General features: G+C 35.5%; 2 protein-coding genes across 5 annotated transcripts in view; one reads left to right on the top strand and one right to left on the bottom strand.

Annotated features, from left to right (window-relative positions):
* Window positions 1–14640, bottom strand: part of smad4b (SMAD family member 4b) — a 724234-nt gene that overhangs the window by 4398 nt on the left and 705196 nt on the right. The gene's annotated exons all lie outside the window — the stretch shown is intronic.
* Window positions 1–14640, top strand: part of bmpr1ba (bone morphogenetic protein receptor type 1Ba) — a 146104-nt gene that overhangs the window by 76171 nt on the left and 55293 nt on the right. For all 3 annotated transcript variants that reach the window (XM_087251244.2, XM_087251245.2, NM_131457.2), the window contains 1 exon segment: window positions 521–717. In XM_087251244.2, the coding sequence (XP_087107370.1) occupies window positions 639–717 (79 nt within the window). In that variant the 5' untranslated portion in view covers window positions 521–638.

The following is a 14640-nucleotide window of genomic DNA, read 5'->3' as shown; positions in this document are numbered from 1 at the left end:
ATTTATATCAATTTATTTTTTTAAATAATTAAATAAAATGCATTATAGTGTTGTGTGTTATAAATAAAATACCATATCAAAATAATTGAATAAAATATATATTTAGTTAAAAGTTGAGCTTTTTATTACATTACATTACATTACAATACATTATATTATGCAGTTTTTCATTTCACAAATATATTGATAATAATTTGTTTCCGCTTCTGTGCCCCAGAATTAATGCTAATCAAATAAATATAACAATTACATCACTTTTAAAGCAACACATTGCACACTGTACCAGCACACTGTATACTAGTATTCCCTGCAAACGGTGTGTTTGGATGGTTTTAAAAAAAAATGCAAAGGGAGGGTGAGGTGAAAACATGGGGGTGTGGTTAAAAAAGTGGTGGGGGGCGGAGCTTGGACAAACTACACTGAAGCTACTGTGTGTAAGACTGTGAATAATTCCCTCCCCTCTGTCTCTCTCTCCCTCTCTCTCTCTCTCTCTCTTTCTTTCTCTATGTCTCTCTCTCAGTCGGTGTGAAGCTGTGATTGAGGCTGCTGTGGGGTGTGCAGTTTCTCACATTCTGTAGAGGACACACACACATAGAGCTGAGGGATTCTCTGGCTCACTGGAGTTCTGCAGACGGACGATGGATCTCTATAGGAGCTGCTTGCGTTGGCTGTGTGTGCTGCTCATTGGTCTTCTGGGACTCGTGGAGGAAAACTTGGGTGAGTGTCAACATTTTACAACATTTATGCGTGTTTCTAATGCTGGATTTGTAGGGCAGCTGCTGTACGGATCGCCACACACATTCGCATTTGGATACTTTAGCTGAGTTGTTACTTGTTTTGCCTGTGCACCAAGATGTTGAATTTCTTAAGGTGAATTAAAATATAGACTAGACAGTTTTTTTGTTTTATATTATGCATTAAAGGGATAGTTCACCCAAAATCTCAAAATTACCATTTACCAAACCTTTTCTTTTAAAAAAACACAGAAGATATTTAGAAAAAATGTTTGAATCAGGTAACCATTGACATCCATAGTGTTTGTTCATTGTGTTTGTCATTTTTACTATCATGTTTTTTTTTTTTGGTGTTTAACAGAAAATAAAAGTTTTAAAACCATTTGAGGGTGTGTAAATAATGAGTAAATTGTCATTGTTTTAGTGAATTATCCCTTTAAAAGCTAATATTGGTTGTTTATGGTACTTTAAATAGTTCACATTGACAGTTGTCTTGGCATGATTACAAAAATCATGTAAATTGTTTTTTTTGCGTTCAACAGAAACTCAAAGTTTCAGAACCATTTGAGGGTGTGTAAATAATGAGTAAATTCTTATTTATTAGGGTGAACTAGCCCTTTAAAATCCTTGAACTAGCCCTTTAAAAAGTGGATGTGAATAGCTGGTATGTTGTTCTTGGTTGTTTATGATACTTTATATAGATCACTTTGACAGTTGGTTGCAGATTTTGGTGTCTTGGTATGATTGAACACATTATAGCATATAAAAACTTTATAGGAGACATTTGTGAAGCACTTGAGAAGCAGTTTAACCAAGTTAAAGTTTCCATTTGTTTTCCATTTAGTCTCAAATCTGCTAGATTTGGGAAAGCAGTAAGGCAAGGCAAGTTTATTTACAGTTTACAGAATTAATAGCCCCCCCTTTGAATTTATAATTTTTTTTAATATCTCCCAAAATATGTTTAACAGAGCAAGGACATTTTCACAGAATATCTGATAATATTTTTCCTTCTGGAGAAAGTCTTATTTGTTTTATTTCGGCTAAAATAAAAGCAGTTATTAATTTTTTTAATCACCATTTTTTTTTCGACTGTAGAACAAACCATCGTTATACAATAACTTGCCTAAATACCCTAACCTGCCTAGTTAACCCTAATAAACCTAGTTAAGCCTTTAAATGTCACTTTAAGCTGTATAGAAGTGTCTTGAAAAATATCTAGTCAAATATTATTTAGTCATCATGGCAAAGATGAAATAAATCAGTTATTAGAGATGAGTTATTAAAACTATTATGTTTAGAAATGTGTTGAAGAAATCTTCACTCCGTTAAACAGAAATTGGGGAAAAAACAAACGAGGTTTAATAATTCAGCGGGGCTCATAATTCTGACTTTAACTCTATATAGCACATTTCATACACAGTGGCAAATTAAAGTGCTTTGCATAAACAGGAATAAAAAAGTCAGCTTGTATAAAAACAAATAATATAAAAACAGATTAAAATGTGTTGAAACAGGTTATAAAAGAATGAAAAAGAAAAGAAAGACACAATAGTGTGGTCTGTTGGACGTTTCACTGTGCTCATTCAGTAAAGGCACAGATAAACAGATGTGTTTCAGTCTTGATTTGAATGCGTCTAATGTTGGAGCACATCTGATCATTTCTGGAAGCTGACTCCAGCAGCAGGGGGCGCTGTTAGTAGCTGAAGGCTGATTCATGCAGCTTTGACTGAACTCCTGGAATTTCTGGTTTACTTGATCCTAAAGATCTGAGTAATCTGTTAGGTTTGTATTCAGTGAGCATATTTGTAAAGTATTGAGGTCCTGGGCCATTTAGTGATTTACAGACAAGTAATAGTACTTAAAAATCTATTCTGAATGTAACTGTATGCCATCATTTACTCCGCCTTCACTTGTTACAAAGCTACTTGATCTTTTGTTTGTTTGTTTTTGAAAATAAAAAGAGAATTTTTGAAGAATGTTGAAAAACGTTTCCGTTCACCAATTTTTATGCGCATTTTGGAATATCATAATAAAAATGGAAATATATGAACAATAATGGAAATGCCAAGATATAAATGCATTTAGAGAAAATGTATGTGCCCAACTGAGTAGGCATGGGCCGGTATAAGATTGTGACAACATTGGATATATATATCACTGTTTCAAGGTATCACGATATTGAGATTACTGCTCTAACATATACTCTTTTAAAATGCCTGGGTTAAAAACAAAACCTTTTCCCCTTTGTACACAATTTAATTTTATTTGAGAAACATTTACAATATTTTGTAGCAGTAAACATGTCAGGCTAAATAATTCATGTGAATTATTGACTTCTGCTGTCATCATTTGTTTTATAAAACACTGATATTTTTACAATGTAAAATGGCATCTTTGGAGATCTTTTCTGCTGGAGAGACTGTTGTCATAAAAAAGTAAGATGTAAGATCCTTCATGTAGGATCAGCTTGTTGTCTAATAAGAAAAAAATGATGGAAACACATTTACAGATTAAATTGGAGCATTTGTATCAAAAGGTAATGTGATTTTGTGTGATGAGACAGCAATAATGGACAAACCAGTGTTTCGAGCACATTGTAAAACATCCAAAATGTTGTTTTGATAATTCTGAAATTCCTCAGCCAAAGTCCATCATCAAAGTGGTTCAGTATTATTCATCATTCATTCATTTTGCTTCGGCTTGGTCACTTATTTATCAGGCGGTGCCTCAGCACAATGAAACTATTCCAGCATATGTTTTATGCAGCAGATGCCCTTCTAGCCGCAACCCAGTACTGGGAAACAGCCATGCACTCTCACTTTCATTCTGTTTCGGTTTTTGTGTTGTTTCTATTTTTGTTTTGTTTTTCTTTCTGTTTCTGTTCTGTTTTAGTTTTGATTGGGGCAGCAAAGTGGGGCAGTGGATAGCACATTCGCCTCACAGCAAGAAGGTTGCTATCTCGAGCCTCAGCTGGGCCATTTAAAGTTTATGTGTGGAGTTTGCATGTTCTCCCTGCATTTGCATGGGTTTCACAGTCCAAAAACATGTGGGACAGGTGGATTGGGTAGGTTAAATTGTCCGTAGTGTATGAGTGTGTATGGGTGTTTCCCAGTAATGGGTTGCAACTGGAAGGGCATCCGCTGCGTAAAAAAAAAAACATATGATGGATAAGTTGGCAAAACAGAACAAAAACAGAAACAAAAACAAAACAAAAATCAAAACAGAATGACAGAACAAAAATAGAAACAACAAAAACAGAAACAAAACCAAACAAAATGATACAAAGACAGAAACAAAACAAAAACAGAACAAAAGACAGAACAGAAACAAAACAAAAACTGAAACAGAAAGAAAAAGAACAAAAAATGGTAATAGAACAGAAACAAAACGCAACAAAAACTGAAAAAGAAAAACAGAACAAAAACAGAAACAACAAAAATAGCAAGAAAAAACAAAACAAAACAGAAAGGCTTCAACAAAAGGCCATACTTCCATATTATATAGTCCGTTAAAAGCAAGATGTGAAATGAGTAGTACAGTGTTTACAGTATGCGAGAAGTACCCGGATGGCCTACTAATTCCGGGGAGATTCTGAAGTGAATTGACGCAACTGACGCGGATAGGTCACTTGAACCTGAGATGTCAGATGTAACATCTGAGTTCCATTCCTACTAATCACGTTCATATAGAACATACTTTTCTAAGGGTCTTGTAGTGAATTCAAATTTAGTACATACTCAAGTAGTATGCCATTTTGGATGCAGCCACAGTTTTCCACTACCATTAACAATAACTTCCAACAAGTTTCCAACATTCTTCAAAATATCATATTGTATTTTTTTTGTGTAAATTTAGTGTGACAGTATGGGATTTTATGCCAGAATTGGCAACAAATGTTATTTAATTTTATTTAGTTTTTAAACTGTTGTTTAAAATAATGCCATTCTAATATAACAATACAAAACAAAACAAAAGTTGACTGCACCCTATCGAAAACAGTATGTGAAACATGTGGTATGTTCAAATTCATAGTACTCGAAAAAGTATGCGAGAAGTACCCGGATGACCTACTGTACTACTTCCAGGGTCTCCGCGGGGTTGTAAAAGGTAGTAAATAAAATTGGCCAAAATTAAGGCCATTAAAAAGTATTAAAAAGTAATAAACGTCATCTGACGAGGTATTAAATTTTCGAGCCCAGATTTTAAAATGAATTTTCAATTTGTGTTAAGTGCAGGCCTTTATTTTTTATGCCGGAATTGGCAACAAATGTAATTAAGTTTTTTTGTTTGAAAAAAAAATGCCATTCAAAGCAAAACAAAACTAAAATAGACTACACACTTCCATACTGTAGTACAAACAGTATGCAAGCAGAGTAGTATGTCTGAATTTATAATATTCAAAAAACAGTAAGCGAGAAGTATGTGGATGACCTACTACTTCTGGTGAGATTTTGAAGTGTGCATCAGAAGGAAGCTACCCTATCCCATGATGCCACATAAGATAACTCATAAATTGAACAGATGCGGGTAGGACTGATGGCAGATGTAGTACGTCTGAGTTCAAGTCATACTCGCATTCATACTAAGTAAGTAGAACATACCTTTCCAACGGTCTTGTAGTAAATTCAAATGTAGTAAACGCTTTAGTAGGTAATTTCAGACACAGCCATAGTTGTCCACTACTAATACCATCAATGGCTACTGGATTCCAACAAGTTCCCAACATTCTTCAAAATATCTCATTCTGTTCACAACGGAGATAAGACATTCATAAAGGCTAAAAGGAGTACTTGTTGTTTTTTGTGTGAACTAGGAGCTGTTAAGAGTCTCTCATTGATGTCTGTGTTGGTTACAAATAACTGAAATTAAAGTCATCATATATGTCATGTTTCTTTCATATGAAGCATGCCAGTGCACATGTTCTGCCATTCTTCTATAGTTATACTAACTATTATATTATATAAAATATTATTATTATTATATTCTATATATTATATAGTAGTTATATAGTAAGGTAAGGTAAGGTAAAACTTTATTGTCCCAGTTAGGGAAATTTGTCTTGGGCTCTTGCCCTCAGCTGCAGTCATCACAAACATGGACAATACAATACAACATACGAAAAACAAATAATTATTTACATTTACATTTAGTCATTTAGCTGACGCTTTTATCCAAAGCGACTTACAAATGAGGACAAGGAAGCAATTTACACAACTATAAGAGCAACAATGAATAAGTGCTCTAGGCAAGTTTCAGGTCTGTACAGTCTAAGAAGGAAAGTATTAGTAATATTTTAGTAATTTAGTATTTTTTATTTTTTTTTAGTACAGTTAGTGGTATATCCAGAGAGGCAATTGCAGATTAGGAAGTGAATGGGAGACTAAATAGTTGAGTTTTTAGTTGTTTCTTGAAAACATTATTTCAATAAAAGTTACAAGCCTCACTCCATATACACATAAATAAGCAAACAGATACTCTTAATCTTAACCGCCACTATTATTTAATAGCTTAATGCTCATATTTAATAGCTTAATGCTCATAATTATTAGTATGCTCATAATTTATTAGTATATATACTAATAAAGTACACTATATAGTGGTAATACTATATAACAGCTGGTTACCTATAGGTATATATTCATTCATTCTTTCATTTTCTTGTCGGCTTTGTCCCTTTATTAATCCGGGGTCGCCACAGCGGAATGAACCGCCAACTTATCCAGAAAGTTTTTACGCAGCGGATGCCCTTCCAGCCGCAACCCATCTCTGGGAAACATCTACACACACACACATTCACACGCACACTCATACACCACGGACAATTTAGCCTACCCAATTCACCTGTACCGCATGCCTTTGGACTGTGGGGGAAACTGGAGCACCCGAAGGAAACCCACGCGAAGGCAGGGAGAACATGCAAACTCCACACAGAAACACCAACTGAGCCGAGGTTCCAACCAGCGACCTTCTTGCTGTGAGGCGACAGCACAACCTACTGCGCCACTGCCTCGCCATTGGTTATATACAGTATAATAACTTTAACTTTTTAAAACTATTAGTTACTAGTTAACTAGTTAAAATTATTAGTAATTAATAAATTTATGGCAAGTAATAACCTTAACTGTTTTAGATTTGATTATAATGCAACAATGTGCTGCTTTGAAATAATAATTATCGTGAAAAGCTCTATAGAAACACACTTGAATTGAATTGAATTCTTCTGAATGTGGGATTTTATTGTCAGGCTTTTGCAAAGCTCATGTTTGGCCGTAGCGACGGTGGCAAATGGTCAGCCAGGTGTTTCTGTGTGTGTGTGTGTGTGTGTGTGTGTGTGTGTGTGTGTGTGTGTGTGTGTGTGTGTGTGTGTGTGTGTGTTTCTTGTTTCGTATTCTGCTATCAGACTCTCAGCTGCCTAACACTTGTTTTGCACACAGTTGGAGGTCCGGCTTTGAAATCACTCAGTGTTTAATCTATATAACAGACTCTCTTTCTCACACACACACACACACACACACACACACACACACACACACACACACACACACACACACACACACACACACACACACACACACACACACACACACACACACACACACACACACACACACACTCACTCGCTGGTCTTATGTGTTTGCTAGACAGACCTTGACAGACCAATAATAAAACGGTACTTTTTTGTGTGAAAATGTTGTAGTGAAGTTTTCAAATTAGGACCTTTTTTTCAACAAATGTTGAAAATCTGTGTTATTTAACCTAGTTTAAGTTAAAACATTGCTATTGTGCTGTTTAAAAATGAATACTGAAACCATGGGAGTTTTTTTATTGTATGCAACAACAAAAAACACATTTTTACTTTAAATTGTGAAGAAATCTCTGTTAGTAATATCAGGAAATACAAAATAGGACAAATCAGTGGTATTGACCTTATTCTTCAATACAGAAGTGCACTGGTTTTTGCGATTGTTTAGAACTTTGGATTCAGTCGCCTATAGAAGGTAATGTACTGTGTATTTATATAGTGCATTTATTGTGTATGGCCATACACCCAAAGCGCTTCACAATCATGAGGGGGGTCTCTCCACACCACCACCAGTGTGCAGCATCCACCTGGATGATGCGACGGCAGCCACAGGACAACGGCGCCAGTGCGCTCACCACACACCAGCTATTGGTGGAGTGGAGAGACAGTGATGGGGCCAATTCAGTGGATGGGGATGATTGGGAGGCCATGATCGTAAGGGCCGATTAAGGGACTTTGGCCAGGACACCAGGGTTACACCCCTGCTCTTTACTAGAAGTGCCAGGGTATTTTTAATGACCACAGAGAGTCAGGACCTCGGTTTAACGTCACATCCGAAAGACGGCGCCCACTGACAGTATAGAGTCCCCTTCACTATACTGGGGCATTAGGACTTACACAGAGCGCAGTTTGAGCACCCCCTCTCTAACACCACTTCCAACAGCAACCTAGTGGCTTTTTTCTGGACCCATGTGGTCTCCCATCCAGGTACTAACCAGGCTGAGCCCTGCTTAGCTTCAGTAAGTAACCGGTCTTGGGCTACAAGAGTAAATGGCTAGGAATAATAAACAGCAGAAAGTGGTCTAACTACTTGCTCTACAAAAAAGTGTTTGCATGACTATACAGACAGTAGGCATGGGACAATATCTGTTTTCAAGGTATAATCAAGGATTTGGTAAAGTCAAGGTTTTAAAACAGTTCTGCTATACCGTTTCTAAGGTATTTTTAAGAGTTCACACTTAGCTGATAATCATAACACATTGGCATACTGTCTCAAAAGAAAGCCCTGAGTTCTTAATATTCTCGAACCCAGGGCTCCCTCACTGCTTATCGCAGTGTGAGAAGTGTAAGGTTATCTTGGGTGATGATTTGGTTTCGTTGATTGGCTATGGTGTATGTTTTTGGACAGTGGGAGGAAACCGGAACCCACGCGGACATGAGGAAAACATAGAAACTCCGCACAGTAACGCCAGCCGGTCTGATAGGAGGTTGGATCAGCGGTGTTCTTGTTTTGAGGTGACAGTGCTAGCCACTAGGCCACCATGTCGCCCTATCGGAAAAAAAGGATGGGAAGTAGAGGTGGAAGGGGAAGAAACTTCAAGACGAAGATAACTGGATTGAAAAACTCTGGTTATTTATAATTCTTTCGTAATCTTCTAATGGAGCAGATTACAGAGCTAATGAGGTGCCAGCCATGTTGATCATAAGCACGTGATCCTCTCGAAATTAGTTTATAAATAATCCACACTTTTTTTTTCCATTTTTTTTTTATTAATTTATTGTTTTGTTTTTTAGGACAACAGTATCTCCACCAGAAAAAACGCCTAAAACTAATGAAGACAGCAGAAGTTAATGACTTGTTTAAATTATTCAGCCTGACGTTTACTGCTTAAAAGCTTCTCAAAATAAAACATAAAGTGTTCAAAAAGGAAAAAAAGTAGTTTTTTTTTTTTTTATTGCATCGTGATGTTTATCGGCCATCGGCAATGGATGATGGCATCGTCCTTCGGCCCAACCCTGATGCTGACCTAAAAAATTTCTTTAGTGATATACAAAAGTATCTATAGAAAAGTTTCCATAGACATTATAATAGTATACTTATTTCTTCTGCTGGAAATATCAGTTATTTCTAATAGTTATATCATTAATATATAGTTAATTCAAATAAAAAACCATAATCATAAAATTTTACTGTGTGGTCTTTTCATGGCTTGTGGTTTTTTTAATCAATATAATTTAAGTGAAAGTTTGGCATTTTAATTTGTATTTATTGTACAGTATATTTAAAGTTTTATCTATTTTTGATTTAAGGTAATTTCATTTTAGTAAAATTTTTGTAACTTTTTTGTATACACATACAGTTGAAGTCAAAATTATTAGCCCCCTTTGCATTTTTTTTCTTCTTTTTAAATATTTCCCAAATGATATTTAACAGACTGAGAAAATGTTCACAGTATGTCTGAAAATATTTTTTCTTTTGGAAAAAGTCTTATTTGTTTTATTTTAGCTAGAATAAAAGCAGTTTTTAATTGTTTAAAAGCCATTTTAAGGACAAAATTATTAGCCCCTTTAAGCTATATTTTTTCTCAATAGTCTACAGAACAAACCATCATTATACAATAACTTGCCTAATTACCCTAACCTGCCGAGTTAACCTTATTAACCTAGTTAAGAAAAGGCTTAACTTTTATAAAATGTCAGTTTTATCATGGCAAAGATCAAATAAATCAGTTATTAGAAATGAGTTACTAAAACTATTATGTTTAGAAATGTGTTGGAAAAAAATCTTCTCTCCATTACACAAAAATTGGGGAAAAAAATAAACAAGCGGTCTAATAATTGAGGGGGGCTAATAATTCTGACTTCAACTGTATATTCCCTTTTCTCTGTCTCTATCTCCTCATGAGTGTTATTAAAAAAGTACAGGTTCCATCATCAGCCATTTCCATCATATCCAATCTGATAATAACCTTTAGACAGAGTCCAGATTCATCTCCCGACACCCAGACGCACAAGGAACTCATGCGCTGTTCATCAGAGTCAGTGTGTGTGTGTATGTGTGTGTTTACAGTCTTCAGCATCTCACCCTCTTCATCACTGCTGAACCGTCACACAAACTCATGCATGTCTGTTTTGAATGCTTTTTGTCTGCACTCCTTCACTGCAAAAAGGTAAAGGGTTGCAAACAATTTATATGGGCTGAATTTAAACAAACAAATCAAACTGAGTAATGTTCAACTTAAGTTGTTTGTGTAAATTCAGCCCATATAAATTGTCTACGACCGCTTACCTTAAAAATATGCAGTAAATCATGTAGTAAATCCAATGAATCGTTTTTTTTTCAGTGTGACAAGGCTTGTAATTTCCGGAGAGCAAAGGCTTAATTTTGTTATGTGGCATGCTTCCGAGTGAATCGTGGTTCTGTTTATTCACACACAAGCAGCTCTTGATCTGGTGATTTTTACTGTCTCAAAGAGATGTTTTATAAACAAATTTCGGGAGAAGCACTATCAGTTATGATGAGTCTAATTCATTATGGACAATCATTCTATTATCCAATCAGCTTAAGACCAAACCCCTATAAATAGTCAAACACAGTCATATCTCCCTGCACCCCGAGACCAGTTACTCACTGAAGCTAAGCAGGGCTGAGCCTGGTCAGTACTTGAATGGCAGGGGTGTTAGTGAGGCCAGCTCAACCTCGGTCTGTGTAAGTCCTAATGCCCCAGTATAGTGAAGGGGACTCTATACTGTCAGTGAGTGCTGTCTTTCGGATGAGACGTTAAACCGAGGTCTTGACTCTCAGTGGTCATTAAAAATCCCATGGCACTTCTTGTAAAGAGTAAGAGTGTAACCCCAGTGTTCTGGCCAAAGTCCCTTAATTGGCCCTTATGATTATGGCCTCCCAATCATCCCCATCCTCCAAATTGGCTCTGTCACTCCACTGCACCAATAACCGCTGTGTGGTGAGTGCACTGGTGCCGTTGTCCTGTGGCTGCCATCGCATCATCCAAGTGGATGCTGCACACTGGTGTTGGTGTGGAGAGACCTCCTCCCCCTCCCTCCCCCCTTTATGATTGTGAAACGCTTTGGGTTTATGGCCAGACCCACAAAAATGCGCAATATACATACTCGCATTACATAACGTCCTACCTCTTTTTTTTTTCTCGAGTTCAGCATCCCTCCACCATCCCAACTCTACACCTTTAAACCAGATACCTGCATAAAAATCGGAGGGGGGAGTGTTCTAAAGCCGGGCTAGACACTGTGCTCGGACATCTATCTCTCTCTCTCTATTCTGATAAGGGGAATAACACCCTAATGTGAACTCGTGAAACAGCTCACTTCAGTCAGGTCTAATTCACACAAACTCATTTATGAACCAATTCTTAAATCAGAAGCTCCTATGAAAGCATGAAAAATAATCGAGAAATACTGAACTGAATGCATTTATATTAGCAACCTGCTCGTGAAAGATACTCGCTCAGGCCCTGTTTACACTAATACAGCTTAGTTTTAAAATGGCATTTTAGAACGAAAACGCTTCACGTTCACACTGGCGTTTCACCGAGCATTTCTGAAAAGCCCTCCTTCCACAGTATACCACTGAAAACACCAACACAATCTCACGGCAATTCGTAACTTTTTCATTTAGTGGCTAATTCGTATGAATTCGTACGATCTAATTCGTACAATTTAGTACGATTTGCTTATCCCCCAATGACGGTTGGGGTTAGAGGTGGGGTCAGGTGCCACGCCTCCCTTTTAAAATCGTACCATTTCGTACGACTGAACTCGTACGAATTCGTACGGATTGGCCACTAAACTGGCAAAACGTAAAATACTTACGTTTTCTCGTGAGATCAGTCTGGAAAACACACATAACGTGACCACACACACATGCACTGCAGCATATGCTTACATCTGAGCTTCAGGCAGTCAGCGGGTGCTTTGAGCGCAAAACCCCAGGGAGCAGTGCACATCGGACGGTTTATCAAGGATGTTCCGCTGGATCGTGTCTCACTATAGTTGTTAAACGTGATATTTAATTAATCTTGTCTCTATCTGACGACTCTTCTATCTTTTAAATCTATTGGGTAACGTGTCGCACTGCTTCAATCTTTCACTTTCACGGTTGTACTTAGTCATTTTAGTGAAAACCTCAGAAACTGTTGGTTGGTTCCTGTTAGTTGTGCACCAAACAAGTTTATCGACGCCATTATGATAACACAGATCACTCTGCCTATTCATGCCAGAGTCCCGTGGAAAAAGTGACTGACAGGTGGTAATTTGTGTGTAACTTATCTTTATTTATTTATGACTTGTTTATCGATAAAACAAAGACCATGCAGGTCAGGTAGTTGAAACAGTAGGCTACAAATAATTAGTTCACTATGATGCCATCGTCCATTGTGATGTATCACATTTGACATTGCACGAGGTCAATTTGGTCAACATCGCCCAACCCTAATAATAATAATAATAATGATAATAATAATATTAATAATAATAATAATAATAATAATAATAACAACAACATAAACGACAACAACAACAGTTGTAATGATAATAATACTACTAATAAAATAATAATAACAATAATATTTTCAACAACAACAGTTATATTATTATTATTAATAATAATAATAATAATAATAATAATTATAATACTATTTTCAATAACAACAGCAACAAAAACAGTAAAAATGTATTTGTTGTATTTTCAACAGCAACAACATTAATAATAGTAGTAATAATAATAACTATAAAATAAAAATATTTAATATAATATAATAACAATAATAGTAATAATAATAATAATAATAATAATAATAATAACAAAAAATAAAATACTTTTTTTCAATAATAATAATAATAATAACAGTGATGATGATGATGATGATAATAAATTAATAATAATAAAAATATTAAAATAACTAAAACAAAAATAAAAATAAAAATATTTTAATAGTAATAACAACAAAAACTAAAAATAATACATACAGCAACAACAGTAATAACAACAAGAACAAATACAAAACAATAATATTTTAAATAATAATAAAAACACAAATAAAATAATATATAATATATAATAATAATAATAATTAAATAAAATAATAATAAAAACAATAATAACAAAAATTTATATATATATATATATATATATATATATATATATATATATATATATATATATATATATATATATATATATTATATTTTCTATAACAAAAGTGATTTTTCAATAATGATATTCATTATAATAATTCTATTAATAATAATAATAATAACAATAATATTATTATTTATAATAACAACAATGATAGCAAAAACAATAGATGTTGTTTTCTTGTTTTATTTTACATACTTGTTGTTATTGGTAATTTTAGCTGTAAAAATATGCATGTGTGAAAGAGGCGCACCTCACAGACATCATTCCCTTCCTGTTTGTCTTGGACGAAGAGCACGTCTTAAATCCCACAGGAAAACTCTCTCCCTCTCGCCTTCTCCGTCCCGCCTTTCATCAGCTTTCTCGTCACCTTCTCACCTCTCTCCCTGCCAGCTTTTAGGGCTCTCCGATTAATAATGGCCGCTATAGGATAGTCTTCTCACTGTCGGTGGACACCTGTTGCATAAACGCAGTGATTTAGATCTAGTTTTACAGCACAGCCGCTCTTGAAGGATGAAGTTGTGCTGGAGATTCGAGTTTATCCTCTGCGGTTGCTCAATGGCTGAAGTCCAGCAGATCATGATGGACAGCCAGCAGATGCTGCTTCACGCTGGATCTCTGCAGTGTGGGAAAATCAGAGGTGCTGAAAAGACCAAATAAAAGAAAAAAGGGAGAATTTGAGAGCATGCAAGATTGAGAAGCTGGGATTTTTTGCATGTAATTGTGTTAGTCATGTATTTTTTTACAGTGCAGTACAGTACAGAGTAGGGCTGCACAATATATTGTTTTAGCATTGCAATGTGTAAATCTGCAAGAGTCAGATCGCAGGATGTCAAGATATTTCAAGTTAAGTTGAACCATTTGGACACATGACATTGTAAAGTGTTCAGCTTTGACAATTAGATTGGATTTGATTAATTTGGTTTATATAGTTATACAATGAAGACATTGTTATTTTATATTTGATTATTGAATTATTTCTATAATTTAAATAATTTTTTTTTCCAAATAGTCATCTTGTGTACACACTCACTGGTCACTTTATTAGGTACACATTACTAGTACAGAGTTGGACCCCCTTCTGCCTTAATCCTTCGTGGCATAGGTTCAACAAGGTGCTGGAGATTTTGCTCCATATTGACTCGATAGCATCACACAGTTGCTGCAGATTTGTCGGCTGCACATCCATGAAGAGAATCTCCCGTTCCACC

The sequence above is a fragment of the Danio rerio genome, chromosome 5, assembly GCF_052040795.2.
Source record: "Danio rerio strain M-AB ecotype USA chromosome 5, GRCz13ab, whole genome shotgun sequence".
In the NCBI taxonomy this organism is placed as follows: Eukaryota; Metazoa; Chordata; class Actinopteri; order Cypriniformes; family Danionidae; genus Danio; species Danio rerio.
This window is presented reverse-complemented; position numbering and strand designations above follow the sequence as displayed.